The sequence below is a fragment of the Nansenia antarctica genome, assembly GCF_963989245.1.
Source record: "Nansenia antarctica genome assembly, chromosome: 16".
Taxonomy (NCBI): Eukaryota; Metazoa; Chordata; class Actinopteri; order Argentiniformes; family Microstomatidae; genus Nansenia; species Nansenia antarctica.
Window position 1 is genome coordinate 1,732,429 of NC_137686.1, and position 17,787 is coordinate 1,750,215.

Below are 17,787 nucleotides of genomic sequence, written 5' to 3' on the forward strand. Positions count from 1 at the left end.
CAGAGACAGAGCTAACAGAGACAGGGCTAACAGAGACAGAGCTAACAGAGACAGAGCTAACAGAGACAGAGCTAACAGAGACAGAGCTAACAGAGACAGAGCTAACAGGACAGAGCTAACAGAGACAGAGCTAACAGAGACAGAGCTAACAGAGACAGAGCTAACAGAGACAGGGCTAACAGAGACAGAGCTAACAGAGCTAACAGAGACAGAGCTAACAGAGCTAACAGGGACAGAGCTAACAGAGACAGAGCTAACAGAGACAGAGCTAACAGAGCTAACAGAGACAGAGCTAACAGAGACAGAGCTAACAGAGACAGGGCTAACAGGGACAGAGCTAACAGAGACAGAGCTAACAGAGACAGGGCTAACAGGACAGAGCTAACAGAGACAGAGCTAACAGAGACAAAGCTAACAGAGACAGAGCTAACAGGGACAGAGCTAACAGAGCTAACAGAGACAGAGCTAACAGAGACAGAGCTAACAGAGACAGGGCTAACAGAGACAGGGCTAACAGAGACAGGGCTAACAGAGACAGGGCTAACAGAGACAGAGCTAACAGGGACAGAGCTAACAGAGACAGAGCTAACAGGACAGAGCTAACAGAGACAGAGCTAACAGAGACAGAGCTAACAGAGACAGAGCTAACAGGACAGAGCTAACAGAGACAGAGCTAACAGAGACAGAGCTAACAGAGACAGAGCTAACAGAGACAGAGCTAACAGAGACAGAGCTAACAGAGACAGAGCTAACAGAGACAGAGCTAACAGAGACAGAGCTAACAGAGACAGAGCTAACAGGGACAGAGCTAACAGAGCTAACAGAGACAGAGCTAACAGAGACAGAGCTAACAGAGACAGAGCTAACAGAGACAGAGCTAACAGGGACAGAGCTAACAGAGCTAACAGAGACAGGGCTAACAGAGACAGAGCTAACAGAGACAGAGCTAACAGAGACAGAGCTAACAGAGACAGAGCTAACAGAGACAGAGCTAACAGCCTTTCAGGTTTTATCTCCGTCCAAACCTATGTGTTTGTTTGATTTGCCATGTTACTACATCGATTGTCGTTATCTACAGTAGATGTAAAAAAGGCTCCAAAAATAAAGATAAAAGAACAACGTTGTGTGTTCGTATTCGTTATTATTATTAATATAAGAAATCCATCCCTTTGATGGGCAGTGTACACAAGGCCAGAGGAATTGCTGTTAGACCTTGGAACACCATTGCATCCACATAAGGAATGTCGAACCAAGGTGATCATGCTCCACTAACACATGTCAAACTGGCTCTATTGACAACGGACTTGCCTTGGGGGGGAAATGGAAACAAGCACAACTGCATTATCATTTCAATGACATCTGATTTGTTTGCGGTACGACACACTCAATGCAATTGTCTTAGAGTATGAGACAACAAACGTCAGATTGTGTCATAGTATAAACCCATCTAGCCTAGAAACCATCCAACAACCAGATATGACAGTTGATTCTGACCAGCGTGTGCGTGGAAAGTCTTAGGGTGCTGCTCTATTCTTGCGGAAAAACACATTCATAATTTCATGGCATGTGACGTCTGACATTTCCACCGATGTTAAATAAGAGCACGCCTTTTCACAAACCCTGCGCACTGAGGTGTCGCTAATGCTGGCATGGAAGAGAAAGAACGACTCCTATGACAACCACTCATCAAAACAACTCCACAAGCTATTTGGCCCTTTTAGGGTAACGTGGCAACACCGAAACTCTACAAAATGAATGTCCTTGAGAGTTGATTGATGCCTCCAAAACTGTGACATGGCCTTGTGCTATAATTGCTATTAAGAACCTTGATTTAATTTCCATGGCCCTGCAACCCTTTAAATAGACTCCGCGCTCCCAATTAGGTTTCAAGTAGTAGGAGTTGCAGACTCCTGACTCCAACGTGATCACCGGCACAGCGCATGCCGTCATCAACTACTCGACATGGCTTCCTTATCTGGCCTTTTCTAATCAATGAGGGAAAATGTGTGCCTTGAGGGGGAAAAATGTCCCAGTGTGACTGTCTTCCTCAAGAGAGGCTGAATAAAGCCCCAGCATCCCCGCGGTTCAGACTTCCTCACTGTACTCCCGTACATCACTGTCCTCCCGTACATCACTGTCCTCCCGTACATCACTGTCCTCCCGTACATCACTGTCCTCCATCCCCCAGCCTGGACCTGAATCTCCTCTCACAGCGAGACGCGGCACGGCTGGCAGGCTGAGGGGGACTTGGAGGCATATGCGCCTTTCCATCTGTTGCTCACTCCCTGCCTTCCAAAGCCCCTTCCTCTGTCAGCGGCCATCTGCTCCAGCCCAGCCTCACTGGCAGGAGAGACAAGCACGTCCATGATGGGATCTGGAGCAGGCTCACACCGGGGTTGGGAAAACAGGACAAATGAATCGGATCGCAGTCTCAGTCTCAGTCTCAGGCTCAGGCTCAGGCTCAGGCTCAGTCTCAGGCTCAGTCTCAGTCTCAGGCTCAGTCTCAGGCTCAGTCTCAGTCTCAGTCTCAGTCTCAGGCTCAGTCTCAGTCTCAGGCTCAGTCTCAGTCTCAGGCTCAGTCTCAGTCTCAGTCTCAGGCTCAGGCTCAGTCTCAGGCTCAGTCTCAGTCTCAGTCTCAGGCTCAGTCTCAGGCTCAGGCTCAGTCTCAGTCTCAGGCTCAGTCTCTCTCAGTCTCAGTCTCAGGCTCAGGCTCAGGCTCAGTCTCAGTCTCAGGCTCAGTCTCAGGCTCAGTCTCAGGCTCAGTCTCAGTCTCAGTCTCAGTCTCAGTCTCAGTCTCAGTCTCAGGCTCAGTCTCAGTCTCAGTCTCAGTCTCAGTCTCAGTCTCAGTCTCAGTCTCAGTCTCAGGCTCAGGCTCAGTCTCAGTCTCAGTCTCAGTCTCAGGCTCAGTCTCAGGCTCAGGCTCAACCTCGCGCGCAAAAGGAACTATTGGCAAAGAGGAAATTGCGGGGTATCAGCCGATGATCCGTTCTTATCTTATTGTTTATGTGGCGTGTTATTGTTCAACTTCAAAAGGCCCAAGTTAGATATAGGATATACAGTATGAAGCCTATCTGGGATGAAATGTGAACGCTCACTAATGCTTCGATAGCACACATTGCGAGGAGCTGATAAAACTGGCTTTAATGATTCACCACATCAAGAGCTACTCCACACTTCACTGGCTCTAGTGTGGTCCATTTAACAGAGAGAGAGAGAGTATAGGGAGCCAGATTTTTAAAGAAGCTCTTAAAGTGTTGCTTGAGTTAAGCAGGGAAGATCATGTTACATTCCCCCCCCAACAAAAAAAATAAAATAAAACCCACCTCACCCCCCTAGCCCCTCCACCGTCGAAACCAGAGAAAAACACTAACTGTCCATCAATGGTAGAGAGAGCCTTTGTTCAAGGGAACAATGGAGGACATTCTGCTGTAGAGGACAGCGTCACATTCACTTAAGCTTATGCCTGCCACAACCCTGCAGTACCGGGGTGAACGGCGGAGCCACGGCAGAGGCAGACCTTTACGACCCCACAGACGCGCGCCCTGTTTGTGCCACTGCAGCCTGGCACATGTCTGACAAGAGGTCAAAGGTCAGGGGCAACGTTGCCCTCGTAAGAATGGGAACATCATGAGCTTTTTTTGAAGAGGCAAATTAGTGAAATGGCACAGTAACGAGCAGACAAAGACCCCTTTGAGTGTGAGGCGTGTGCGAGGCCTGTCAATTGTCACGCATCTGTCCAGGGTATGTCCCTGAGTATGTTACTGTACTTTGTAAAAGCCCCATTGAAAGGATTTGCAAAAGATTCAATATGGCTGACACTTTCTTTTTTTGTCGTCCTCAAGAAAATGAACAGCGTGCCGGTCGATAATGTGTCGATAATGGCAGAATTACTTCATTTCGACCGAGACGCGGTGTGCTACGGCAATCGAAGGATGCCACAAACTTTGGCTCAATGCATACAACACAAGCACTCAGTTTATTCCGAGCTTCACAGATGTGTTTATATGCGAGGCTTTACTTTAGGTACAGATCTACAGCCAGTATACACTCTCTGAGCTACTCTATAAACATCAGCATTCCACATTAAAACACTTCATAAGAGACACAGGTGGTGGCGTCGACTAGCTCTCCCTGTTGTCTTCATCATGGATGGCTCTAACCTGGGATTAGACTAGCTCTCCCTGTTCTCTTCATCATGGATGGCTCTAACCTGGGATTAGCTCTAACCTGGGATTAGCTCTAACCTGGGATTAGCTCTAACCTGGGATTAGCACTAACCTGGGATTAGCTCTAACCTGGGATTAGCTCTAACCTGGGATTAGCTCTAACCTGGGATTAGCTCTAACCTGGGATTAGCTCTAACCTGGGATTAGCTCTAACCTGGGATTAGCACTAACCTGGGATTAGCTCTAACCTGGGATTAGCTCTAACCTGGGATTAGCACTAACCTGGGATTAGCTCTAACCTGGGATTAGCTCTAACCTGGGATTAGCACTAACCTGGGATTAGCTCTAACCTGGGATTAGCTCTAACCTGGGATTAGCTCTAACCTGGGATTAGCTCTAACCTGGGATTAGCTCTAACCTGGGATTAGCACTAACCTGGGATTAGCTCTAACCTGGGATTAGCTCTAACCTGGGATTAGCACTAACCTGGGATTAGCTCTAACCTGGGATTTGCTCTAACCTGGGATTAGCACTAACCTGGGATTAGCTCTAACCTGGGATTAGCTCTAACCTGGGATTAGCACTAACCTGGGATTAGCTCTAACCTGGGATTAGCTCTAACCTGGGATTAGCACCACCCGAAAAAGAATGGGCTTGTTTTCTTCAGCAGCACTGTCTTTGTCTTTGACAAACACGACCATCGCTCTGCCCATAGCCCAGCACAGCTCTGTGTTGCATCCTTCCATCGTACAGCTCTGTGTTGCATCCTTCCATCGCACAGCTCTGTGTTGCATCCTTCCAGTATTGTCTTTGACAAACACGACCATCGCACAGCTCTGTGTTGCATCCTTCCATCGCACAGCTCTGTGTTGCATCCTTCCAGTATTGTCTTTGACAAACACGACCCATCGCACAGCTCTGTGTTGCATCCTTCCAGTATTGTCTTTGACAAACACGACCATCGCACAGCTCTGTGTTGCATCCTTCCAGTATTGTCTTTGACAAACACGACCCATCGCACAGCTCTGTGTTGCATCCTTCCAGTATTGTCTTTGACAAACACGACCATCGCACAGCTCTGTGTTGCATCCTTCCAGTATTGTCTTTGACAAACACGACCCATCGCACAGCTCTGTGTTGCATCCTTCCAGTATTGTCTTTGACAAACACGACCCATCGCACAGCTCTGTGTTGCATCCTTCCAGTATTGTCTTTGACAAACACGACCCATCGCACAGCTCTGTGTTGCATCCTTCCAGTATCCATGAAAATCTCATTCTCCCATGCTTCGACTCCCACATATCTTAACTTGGCTTAAATGCGATTGATCATTGCATTTCATACCCACACTTCTCTGCTCTAAAAAGCTATAACCTAATACAACTTCTACGATCGGTGTGGTCAGAATCACAACGTCGAGTGCACTGCATAATGCAATCCCAACTTGCCGTGACCCTTTCGATATAAGACAGCCCATCATCACGAAATGATCCGAGTCATTTCAGTCTAATGTCGTCTAAAAATGGTCATCAGGAAAAAACACGACGCAACGTTGTCCTTCTCTACTTCTGAGGCCCTGGAGGCCTTCATCCTCCATGCTAATAGCCTGGAGGAGGGCTGCATATAGCCCTGCATGTGCCAGGGAGGTGCTCTCATGTGCCGCGCTCTGCCAGAGGACTCCCCTGTGTCTTCTCTGTGTGTCTCCTCTGTATCTCTGGATGTCGTCTCCACTGGCATTTCTGTACACAGTGTTCCATTGTGCTCTGCTCAATACTGAAGTGAGTGCAGGCTTGTTAGCCCATGCTTGAAATCCCCATGCTGCCTCCCCGGGTAGCTAGCTAGTGTGTTCAGGCTTCAAGACTTCCTTGTCCTTGTCCTGACATTGGATGGCTGGGTTAGTGTTGGGGAATGAACCTCACAGACTCATCTCAAGTTGTAAACAACACCAGATTAATGCGCATTTATATGTGTCGTCAAACTATGATGATGATACAGTCAAATACATCGTCAACATGTAGTGACACGTCAAATACGTAACATTTAAGTACATTTATATCATGATAGAAATGCATGGTTGGTACCTCGTCTGCAATGAAACACATGTATACAGAACTGAAAGGTTGTGTAAAGTCAATTGGGGTAACTATTAGAACACCCATCCCAAATGAAACTAGTGAAACTAAAGAAATTAGAATTCCCAAGTGAAGCAGGCTTGCTCATGGGACACTCTTACTCACTGGAATGAATGGCTAAAAATAAAACCTAAATCACATTCACAGATACAAACTGGGGAGCTGCTTCTCTATCTCTACCATCTAGATTTTTCTAGATAAACAAAACTGTTGGGCTGAGAAAACCCCTGTTCAAATGCAGCCTAACTCCATTAAGAGAACTAGGTATAAATAATAATGCTACTATTTCGTAACTGAGTTTAGGTCTTACCTCTGAATGGTAACCCGACTCAGCTAAAAATGTAAATATATTTCAGCGTTGTTGAAAATCAATGACACACTCTCTAGTCAACTAACACAGCTTGTTTTGTGAGCCTGCTAACAATGTAAAGTAGTGTTGTAGTTAACTAGGTAACAATTTAAAGTAGTGTTCTAGTTAACTAGGTAACAATGTAAAGTTGTGTTATAGTTAACTAGGTAACAATGTAAAGTAGTGTTGTAGTTAACTAGGTAACAATGTAAAGTAGTGTTGTAGTTAACTAGGTAACAATGTAAAGTAGTGTTATAGTTAACTAGGTAACAATGTAAAGTAGTGTTGTAGTTAACTAGGTAACAATGTAAAGTTGTGTTATAGTTAACTAGGTAACAATGTAAAGTAGTGTTATAGTTAACTAGGTAGCAGTGGGGATTACCACATTCATTGCATTGCAGCATTTTGGCTTGACTAGCAAGTGTGTGTTGTGATTTTCAGCAACGTTGAAATGTATTTCCGTGTTTTAAAATCATCATTTTATGTCATATGATGTCCCTGAAACTCGTGCCTCACCAAATCGGGGGAAGGTGCCATTTTGTCAGGTTGGTGGTTATACTGTACATGAGAGAAACTATATGACCTGGATATATGACACTTCTCTGGAATGGTCAGGCCATTTTTGACAGATGCTGCAAGTGCAAGGCGAAGAGAATGCTCAACATGCGGCCCCTCCTCACCACACCCCACCCCACCCCCCCCCCACAATGCTGGATACATATTTTCCCCTACCCCAACACAAGTAGATCCTAAGTGACCGTATCAGTTATACAGTGTCTGATCTTTAACATATATTTCTACAATAATGCCAGAGGCCGTGATTTACTGTCAATATTGACACGGGTAGAGGAAGCTGTTAGGCACGACTTGGAGCGGAGTACACAATACTGATGACAGATCACAGCCTTGAAATCATTATTGCTCTTGTACAACGGTTACACAACAAATCAGAAAATTGTTATGAGAAAACAAAGCTTATTTATTTTCTAGATTGTGGTGATTTCTGCCCTGCGCTGAGAAAACTACAAACGTTGTCAAGAGAACATGACGCACAAATCTACTGCAGAGCAGGCATATCGGAATTGCTGATTTAACTGTGACATTATCGGTATTAAATCGCAGCTTCTCACAGCCAATCGCAATGCTTGTTTTCAACCAGTTGTATAAAACATGTATATCAGATAGGCATCAGGCATTAAACCATGTGACTTGTTGGTGAGTGTAAATGGCCTTGAATATGTTGTATTTGCCAAATCAATATTAAATCATTGAACGCAAAAAGTAGAAGCAAGCCAGCTCCTCTTTTGCCTCCATGATTTGTGAGTGCAGTAAAAAGGTGCTCACTGAGACCAACTAGTGCACAGAATACCAAACACCACGAAGAGAGTGAATCGGAGAACAAAAACGTCAGAGACAACTCAACTCTGCTCGAAATGATCACATGGACTTTGAGGAAAAAGGTAAATCATGTCAAAGTCACAACAATCCAAAAAGAAGGCATTTGGTACGTGAAACGAGGCTGGGTTTTCCGAGGTTGCTACAGTTTCTATTCGTTTTTCTCTCCAGTGTTTCCGACTGAAGGTATGAGCCGCTGGTTCCTTAGCAACAGAGACTCCGCAATGATGCAAGAATGGAAGGGGGCTTCTGCAGTTCTACAGTACAGGTGAATGGAAGGGGGCTTCTGCAGTTCTACAGTACAGGTGAATGGAAGGGGGCTTCTGCAGTTCTACAGTACAGGTCAGGTGAATACCATTCCAATACAATGTCTTCCAATTGCAGCTCCTCGAGCATCCTGGAAACGAGGACATTGCAGCACTGCAGCACATGAGGTACTGGAGAACTACAGGGGATATATCAAAGTCACATGCAGTAATCGTGGCGAGCTCGCTGACTAGAACGATCGCGCATTGTTCTTGGGGGGCGGTCCACTTCCATCACAAGGTACACCTAACCTGGGCTAACACAAGGTACACCTAACCTGGGCTAACACAAGGTACACCTAACCTGGGCTAACACAAGGTACACCTAACCTGGGCTAATAATAATACACTTCCATCACAAGGTACACCTAACCTGGGCTAATAATAATAGGGTGGCGGTCCACTTCCATCACAAGGTACACCTAACCTGGGCCACTTCCATCACAAGGTACACCTAACCTGGGCTAATAATAATACACTTCCATCACAAGGTACACCTAACCTGGGCTAATAATAATACACTTCCATCACAAGGTACACCTAACCTGGGCTAACACAAGGTACACCTAACCTGGGCTAACACAAGGTACACCTAACCTGGGCTAATAATAATAATCTACACTGCTCACCATCCTGAGGCCCCTTGGAACTCTTCTGAGCATAACTGAACATAACTTCAAGATAACCAGGTTTCAGGAGAAGTGTCAGCCACTGATCTGGCAATGAACCAGAAAACTGCTCATGCTCATTAAAACAAATATGCTGCATCTTTTTGAGAGGGATGTGAAAGGCTCTTGTGTTATCCTCACAAGCTTTTGCATAAAGCCTCCCCTTCACTGAGAAAATGATGTAACTGCAATCAAAATAAACCCGGGGACATTCCTTAAAGCCTAAACAGAGACGATACCAAAGCCCTTGACATTGGAAGCGACTGGGTTATCTTGACATACACAGAACGAACGCACAACCATGAACCGTCACATAACTGTAACACGATGAATGGGGTTGGTGTGAGAATCCTCCCCATTCATTGAAACCCACGGCTGTGTGCTGAACACAGGTGAATGGCATGATGCCACATGGGTGACAGAGCTGAGACTAGAGCAGGGTCCTTTCACAGACTCATATTATGAGGAATGTGTTTTTCTCTCTTTCAGCATCTAAACAGACTGATGACTTGTGAACTGAGTTGAACTTCCACTTGCAACTATGAAATTAACTCGATGAAGTCAAGAGGTTGAATTCATTAAACCATGGTTTAAGAGAAACACGGTCACGGTCTACTATTTGGAGAGGGCACAGAGAACATTCCAGTGTTATTCTACATGCCATGGAGGTTACCTTGCCATTGGTGGCAACATACTGTAATGTACCATACAGAATCTAAGCAATTCAAAGATAAAATGTCATATTGAATGATACTGCTCTACTTCTACGGTACAGTATAAAGACAATAATGCTGTGGGCATCATCGAAATCAGCCATTAGTAGTAGTCATTGACATTGATGTCTGTCTTAGTATGGCAGGTACATTTCCCTTGATACGCTGTTGACCAATGTCAATGTTGGTGGTGCATTCATCTCTTGGTTCCACACAGCCTGACATGTGAGAGGAATTGACTCTCGATAGTACTCCTGGTTTACACACTGTAAAAAAGACATGCCATAAACAATGAACCCACATACTGTAGGTTGACACATATTACACATGATTGATCCTTGGCCCAGGTGGGCCCATTGTGAAATGACTCATTCTACAGCTAAGCCAGTTCTTCTGGTTTCAATACTATGACTTGCGTTTTCTTTCATTCTGAAGCATTAGGCATTGAGGCATTGGTAAACACTTGTTGTTATGATAAGCCTTCGCTGCTGCTAAGACCTTCTCCTGATCTCAAATCCTTCAACATGGGTCGGAGGGAAGTCTCAACTCAGAATAAAGCCAATGAGACTTAAATTGAAACCTATTGACCTATCTATCCTCTGGTGGTGAAATGTGCATTAGAAAAGTGCAAGTGAGCTGTCCTAATCCTCTTCACAAGTGTTATCACAGCTTACGTTGATGGACAGTAACCACAAAGTCACAGGGGACATTATGGTATGGATGTCACAGGGGACATGGGATGGTATGGATGTCACAGGGGACATGGGATGGTATGGATGTCACAGGGGACATGGGATGGTATGGATGTCACAGGAGACATTATGGTATGGATGTCACAGGGGACATGGGATGGTATGGATGTCACAGGAGACATTATGGTATGGATGTCACAGGAGACATTATGGTATGGATGTCACAGGAGACATTATGGTATGGATGTCACAGGAGACATTATGGTATGGATGTCACAGGAGACATTATGGTATGGATGTCACAGGAGACATTATGGTATGGATGTCACAGGGGACATGCGATGGTATGGATGTCACAGGAGACATTATGGTATGGATGTCACAGGAGACATTATGGTATGGATGTCACAGGAGACATTATGGTATGGATGTCACAGGAGACATTATGGTATGGATGTCACAGGGGACATGCGATGGTATGGATGTCACAGGAGACATTATGGTATGGATGTCACAGGAGACATTATGGTATGGATGTCACAGGAGACATGGGATGGTATGGATGTCACAGGGGACATTATGGTATGGATGTCACAGGGGACATTATGGTATGGATGTCACAGGAGACATTATGGTATGGATGTCACAGGAGACATTATGGTATGGATGTCACAGGGGACATGGGATGGTATGGATGTCACAGGGGACATGGGATGGTATGGATGTCACAGGAGACATTATGGTATGGATGTCACAGGGGACATTAAGGTATGGATGTCACAGGGGACATTATGGTATGGATGTCACAGGAGACATTAAGGTATGGATGTCACAGGGGACATTATGGTATGGATGTCACAGGGGACATTATGGTATGGATGTCACAGGAGACATTATGGTATGGATGTCACAGGAGACATTATGGTATGGATGTCACAGGGGACATGGGATGGTATGGATGTCACAGGAGACATTATGGTATGGATGTCACAGGGGACATGGGATGGTATGGATGTCACAGGGGACATTAAGGTATGGATGTCACAAGGGACATTATGGTATGGATGTCACAGGGGACATTAAGGTATGGATGTCACAGGGGACATTAAGGTATGGATGTCACAGGGGACATTATGGTATGGATGTCACAGGAGACATTATGGTATGGATGTCACAGGAGACATTATGGTATGGATGTCACAGGAGACATTATGGTATGGATGTCACAGGAGACATTATGGTATGGATGTCACAGGGGACATGGGATGGTATGGATGTCACAGGGGACATGGGATGGTATGGATGTCACAGGAGACATTATGGTATGGATGTCACAGGGGACATTAAGGTATGGATGTCACAGGAGACATTATGGTATGGATGTCACAGGGGACATGGGATGGTATGGATGTCACAGGGGACATTATGGTATGGATGTCACAGGGGACATGGGATGGTATGGATGTCACAGGGGACATTATGGTATGGATGTCACAGGAGACATTATGGTATGGATGTCACAGGGGACATGGGATGGTATGGATGTCACAGGGCAGGGTTCGACAGTGCGACTGTTTTGGTCGCATTTGCGAGTGCTGTGCGACTTGGAAATACATTCAATCGCACCAGTGCGACAAAAAAAAACAAAGGCTGAACTACTGTCATGCGCAGTCAATCTTCTGTTCGTTAATAAGATCACAGCGCGTCTAAACCAATGAAATCCTTTGAAAACAGACACGTGACCCGCAAGCACAACAAGCGCGCATTTCCATTTGAAAATCCTGTCAGAAAAAGACCGCTGTTCAAATGAATCCGCAAAATGAAGACTACCAAGTAAGGCAAAGTAGATCCAGATAGCCCTGCTACACTTAAACACATTCATGTTTATTGATTATTCATGAATCATTTATTAATAAATGAATATTCTTACTTCCCCTTTACATTGTGTGAGTCTCCATTTTTATTACGGCCAAGAGCCGGTTATGATAATTCTGATATGTTATGATTATGATAATTTCTTGTCGTCATACGAAAATTGCGCAATTTTCATTGTGCTACTGAAATTCTTGGTGTGCTACTAAATGTTTTGACATGGTAGCACAGTGCTACCTGGGGAAAAGGTAAGCGTCAAACCCTGTCACAGGGGACATTATGGTATGGATGTCACAAGGGACATATTCATCCAGCTTAATTCAATAACAGATGACATCCTGAATTCTGTAGAAGCGATCCTCTCCCCACCCACCCTGCATACATAGAGTACAATACTTCATCCAAACAAGCTCTCCAACCCAACTCAGAAATTGCAGTATTTGACTCTATGATATATTTGTGTCTGTATCTTCCTCATGATATACAGTAATCACATGTAAACATGTAGAGATGAGGGACACCATCAGAGAGGCTACACCCTGTGCATGCTGAACACAAGCATGGGGAAGTTGACCTTATTAACAGCAGTGTTCAAACAATGCTTTCCGTACTACTTATTTGTTTATTTTCAGTTTGTTAGGCCTGTCTCCTTTCTCTGTTGCGTGTTGTGTTTACAGGCATTACAGTGCGTCATATTCTACATTGTGAAGTATGCTATCATACTAATGCTTTTATTCATTGTCATTTAGATTTTCTTACTATGCTCCTCTTGCTGTATTTTTTATAATGCATGTAAAGCACTTTGAATTGCCCCTTTTGAATGAAATGTGCTATACAAATAAACTTGCCTTGCCATCAACATTACAAAAATATATTATAATAATACATTTAAAATAAAATAAAACATGTTTTTGTTATTTGAATCTTGATTCTGTTTTCAATAGCCACACACCTTTAGAACTGAGTCAACTACTTTTCAAAGCATATTAGTGGATGCATTTGGCCATTAATGCCCTTGGGCACTGAGTTGCTGTTCGACTTAAAGGACACTGAATAATGTCACTGAGTTGTTGTTATTCACAGAGTATGTTGCACATTATAATAAACACACAAACAGGAAGGTCAGCTTCTTCCTACCAAAGATAGCATATGCTTCATCTAAATGAATGAGCTGTGGCAATGTTATTCCCTTTGTCTAACCCCCCCAATCATAGACACCAGAAAGTGTGATATACCGCCTACCTCCATGGCCCCCTACCTCCATGGCCCCCTACCCCCCTACCTCCATGGCCCCCTACCCCCCTACCTCCATGGCCCCCTACCCCCCTACCTCCATGGTCCCCTACCCCCCTACCTCCATGGCCCCCTACCCCCCTACCTCCATGGCCCCCTACCTCCATACCTCCACCTACCTCCATGGTCCCCTACCCCCCTACCTCCATGGCCCCCTACCCCCCTACCTCCATGGCCCCCTACCTCCATACCTCCACCTACCTCCATGGCCCCCTACCCCCCTACCTCCATGGCCCCCTACCTCCATACCTCCACCTACCTCCATGGCCCCCTATCCCCCTACCTCCATGGCCCCCTACCCCCCTACCTCCATACCTCCACCTACCTCCATGGCCCCCTACCCCCCTACCTCCATGGCCCCCTACCCCCCTACCTCCATGGCCCCCTACCCCCCTACCTCCATGGCCCCCTACCCCCCTACCTCCATGGCCCCCTACCTCCATACCTCCACGGCCCCCTACCCCCCTACCTCCATGGCCCCCTACCCCCCTACCTCCATACCTCCACCTACCTCCATGGCCCCCTACCCCTCTACCTCCATGGCCCTCTACCTCCATGGCCCCCTACCCCCCTACCTCCATGGCCCCCTACCCCCCTACCTCCATGGCCCTCTACCTCCATGGCCCCCTACCCCCCTACCTCCATGGCCCCCTACCTCCATGGCCCACTACCCCTCTACCTCCATGGCCCCCTACCCCCCTACCTCCATGGCCCCCTACCCCCCTACCTCCATGGCCCCCTACCTCCATGGCCCACTACCCCTCTACCTCCATGGCCCCCTACCCCCCTACCTCCATGGCCCCCTACCCCCCTACCTCCATGGCCCCCTACCTCCATGGCCCCCTACCCCCCTACCTCCATGGCCCCCTACCCCCCTACCTCCATGGCCCCCTACCCCCCTACCTCCATGGCCCACTACCTCCATGGCCCCCTACCTAAATACCTCCACCTACCTCCATGGCGACAATGTTGCTATTGTACATCAAAGGAGATGACGGGCAATTGCTACAATGAATGACACAACAGAGTGTGACTATTGATTTAGCCCACTGCCCACACAAGCTTTCATGTTCCCATACTCACCCTCAATAGAGATCACATGTTCTCGGATCTGGTTCTGGAGGGCCAGGTCATCGATGCGTTCGACCAAGTCGTAGATCGCGTAAATGTTCGGGTGAACCGACTCGAACCGATGGATCTCAGCCCTGATGGCCGCCGAGTTGGACAAAACAAACTGCGAGCCTTGGCCCGGCTGGGCAGCCTGGCCTGAGACAGTCCCCGAGCCGAACCCCCCCGCCCCCGAGCCTCCGGACGACCCGGAGCCGAACTGGGACGGGATGGACTGGGACACTGGTACCGGTACCGCTGGGGCCGAGCCCGGGGTGGGCTGCATGGCGGGCTGAGACTGCCCAGAGATACCAGACACCGACACCGGGACACCCGACTGGAAATTCATCTTGATGTCAAGGACTAACTCTTTACAACAGGAACACAATACAGACCGATAGAATAATAATGATTCAGATCAAACAGAAGTCCGATGGAACCAGCGGTCTGAACACGGAGCGGCGCAGAGGCATCAATAGTGGGTCGCCACTTGCAACAAAACGAGATGATTACTCATATTATTATTAAGACTTGGATTGGGATTCATTTTCCGTTATGGCTATACTGAGCTATAGCCGTGTCCTGCCCTTTCCTGTGGCTTACAAAGCGCAATGCCTCCCACTAGACACTCCTTTACGGGCTCTCCGCTCCTTTACTGGTTTAGATCGGATCGCTTTCCTTCGCTGCTGTGTCAGGAGCAGACAATGGGCTCAGACCCTGGTCCCTGGTCCTCTGGTCCGCTGGTCCGCTGCCTGCTGGATAAGCGTTGTTTCTGCCTTAAAATGAGATCGCGTTCAAGCTCTCTCTCTCTCTCTCTCTGGTCCAAGTGGTCCCTGCCTAGCGCCCTCCTCCCAGCGCCCTCCTCCGCATGTCGGCGCGTCACCCATCACGTAATGTACTTGAGATGGGGGAGATGGGGGAGGGTTGAGACGGGGGAGGGGGTCATTCGATTGGATGCTTATGTGGTGGAAGAATAAAGCAACGTGCACATCATTTTAATAAGCTACCTGACAGTTATGCAACGACATAATTTAGCCTATAAAAGAAAAAGGCAATGCGTAGACAATGTCATATTGTGTGTGTGTGTGTGTGTGTGTGTGTGTGTGTGTGTGTCCGCGCGTGTGTGTGTGTGTGTGTGTGTGTGTGTGTGTGTGTGTGTGTGTGTTTATGTGTGTGTGTGTGTGTGTGTGTGTGTGTGTGTGTGTGTGTGTGTGTGTGTGTGTGTGTGTGTGTGTGTGTGTGTGTGTGTGTGTGTGTGTGTTGTGCAGTTGTCGTGAGGTGCAATGAATAACACTGGAATAGTAGGCAACAATACAATATTGGATAATATGACTTCTACATGCAAATCAATTCCTCAGTGTAATCTTTTTCAATCAACAAGCAAGCCTACTCACAACAATACCTTCAGGGATTTTTTACAATTATTATTATTATGTTTTATCATATGGAGAAAATCATAATTTGACCTAAAATATTCAGTACAGACAAGTTGTTTTGATTAGAACCACCCAATGCAACAGCAAATATGCAAATTCAAATATGGTGAAATCACATCTTTTCAAACATTGAATTCAAATCAACGGCATAGTAGTAAGCATCCTTGGAATCCAGTCAAAGGCTAGCAATAGCGCCATCTACTGGTGTCTATGCACCATTCTGCAGTAGGCCTGGAGTGAGAGTCTGAAAACAGATTTATTCAGATTTCAGCAAATAATGTGGCTATTCAAGCACCAGCCAAGCAAAATAATCAGTTGTTATTTTGGACCTACGCTATGGGGAAACTTGCATTTAGCAGCACTTTGTCAAGGTGTTTTTTCTGTGTTGAAATGCATGGTATAACTTAAGCTCCTAATCATAAGCACTGGGAGGATTGGATGAAAGTAATGTATAATTATAATATCATTCATTTAGAATGAAAAACATCCATATTATTATATCAGAGCGTCATTATGTGAGTAAGCCATTCATTGTCATGTAAGATTATGATTCCAGCTCCTTCCGCCCCTCAGGTAGCTGTGAATTCAGGAGTTAAAAGGGGTAATCTAACGTCAATGCATTAATATATACATTAATAGTAGATCATGTATAATTAAACAATGTTATTTAATCTGGGTGTGCCACTCAAGAACACAATAGAGGGAGTTTTACTGATAAATCTTGCATTTCAATGGTGCAACATAAAACTAATTTACTCATCTACAGTACAAACATATTTATTTGTATTTTATTTATTAATATATTTGTTTTTGTTTTTTTATCAAGGAAACATTTTAATCTCTATGGGTACCATGATGTTTTCCTTTTGAAACAGAATACAAATCATTATGTTCCGAAAACTAGTATGCAGTGACTAAAATCGTTCTTCCGAAAGTAGTATATTGTGATCCTACAATTCAATTGATTGTACAATGTCTACTTTGCAAGTGAAATGTATTATATACATATACAGACAAACACTAATGACAAATACTTTGATGTGTTTAGTCTTGTCCATAATACTTGGCGGCTGTGGCGCAGGAGGTCGAGCCGGCATCAAATGATACTGGCCACATGTCAAGGTGCCCTTGGGCAAGACACTGAACCCCAAATTGCCGTTGGTGTGTGAATGTGTGTGTGAATGGGTGAATGAGAGGCCATTTCATGCTTTGAAATAAGGCGCTACATAAGACAGTCCATTTACCATTTAATACTTGAGGGAAGCCATCTCTGTACAGCTACAGCATAAGATCCTAATGAAGCCCCAATAACACCATAAGACCAAGGCAAGGCAAGGCAGGTTTATTTGTAAAGCACATGTCATACAACAGGGGCAAGAGGAGCATAGTAAGAAAATAAAAATGACAATGAATAAAAGCAAATACAAGAAGTAAATAGATAAAACATTTAATGAGACAATAGTTAATGGAAGAAAGACATTGATAGAAGTGTTTGTGTTTAATCATAACTGCTGTAAAACATGAAGGTTTTTAGCTTAGATTTAAATATTTTAAGGGTTTGGGCCTGTTTGATTTCTTCAGGGAGTTTGTTCCAGGAGCATGCGGCAGCGTGACTGAAAGCTGCTGCACCGTGTTTTGTTTTCACTCTTGGAATGATTA

The 17,787-nt window shown here is 45.6% G+C and overlaps 1 protein-coding gene across 1 annotated transcript in view; it reads right to left on the reverse strand.

Annotated features, from left to right (window-relative positions):
* agap3 (ArfGAP with GTPase domain, ankyrin repeat and PH domain 3) overlaps positions 1-15,041 on the reverse strand; it is a gene marked incomplete at both ends in the record, with an annotated part of 219,861 nt that extends 204,820 nt beyond the window's left edge. Inside the window, 1 exon segment of the mRNA XM_080546686.1 lies at positions 14,669-15,041. Within this exon segment, the coding sequence (XP_080402812.1) occupies positions 14,669-15,041 (373 nt within the window).
* Positions 15,042-17,787: the final 2,746 nt, after the last annotated feature.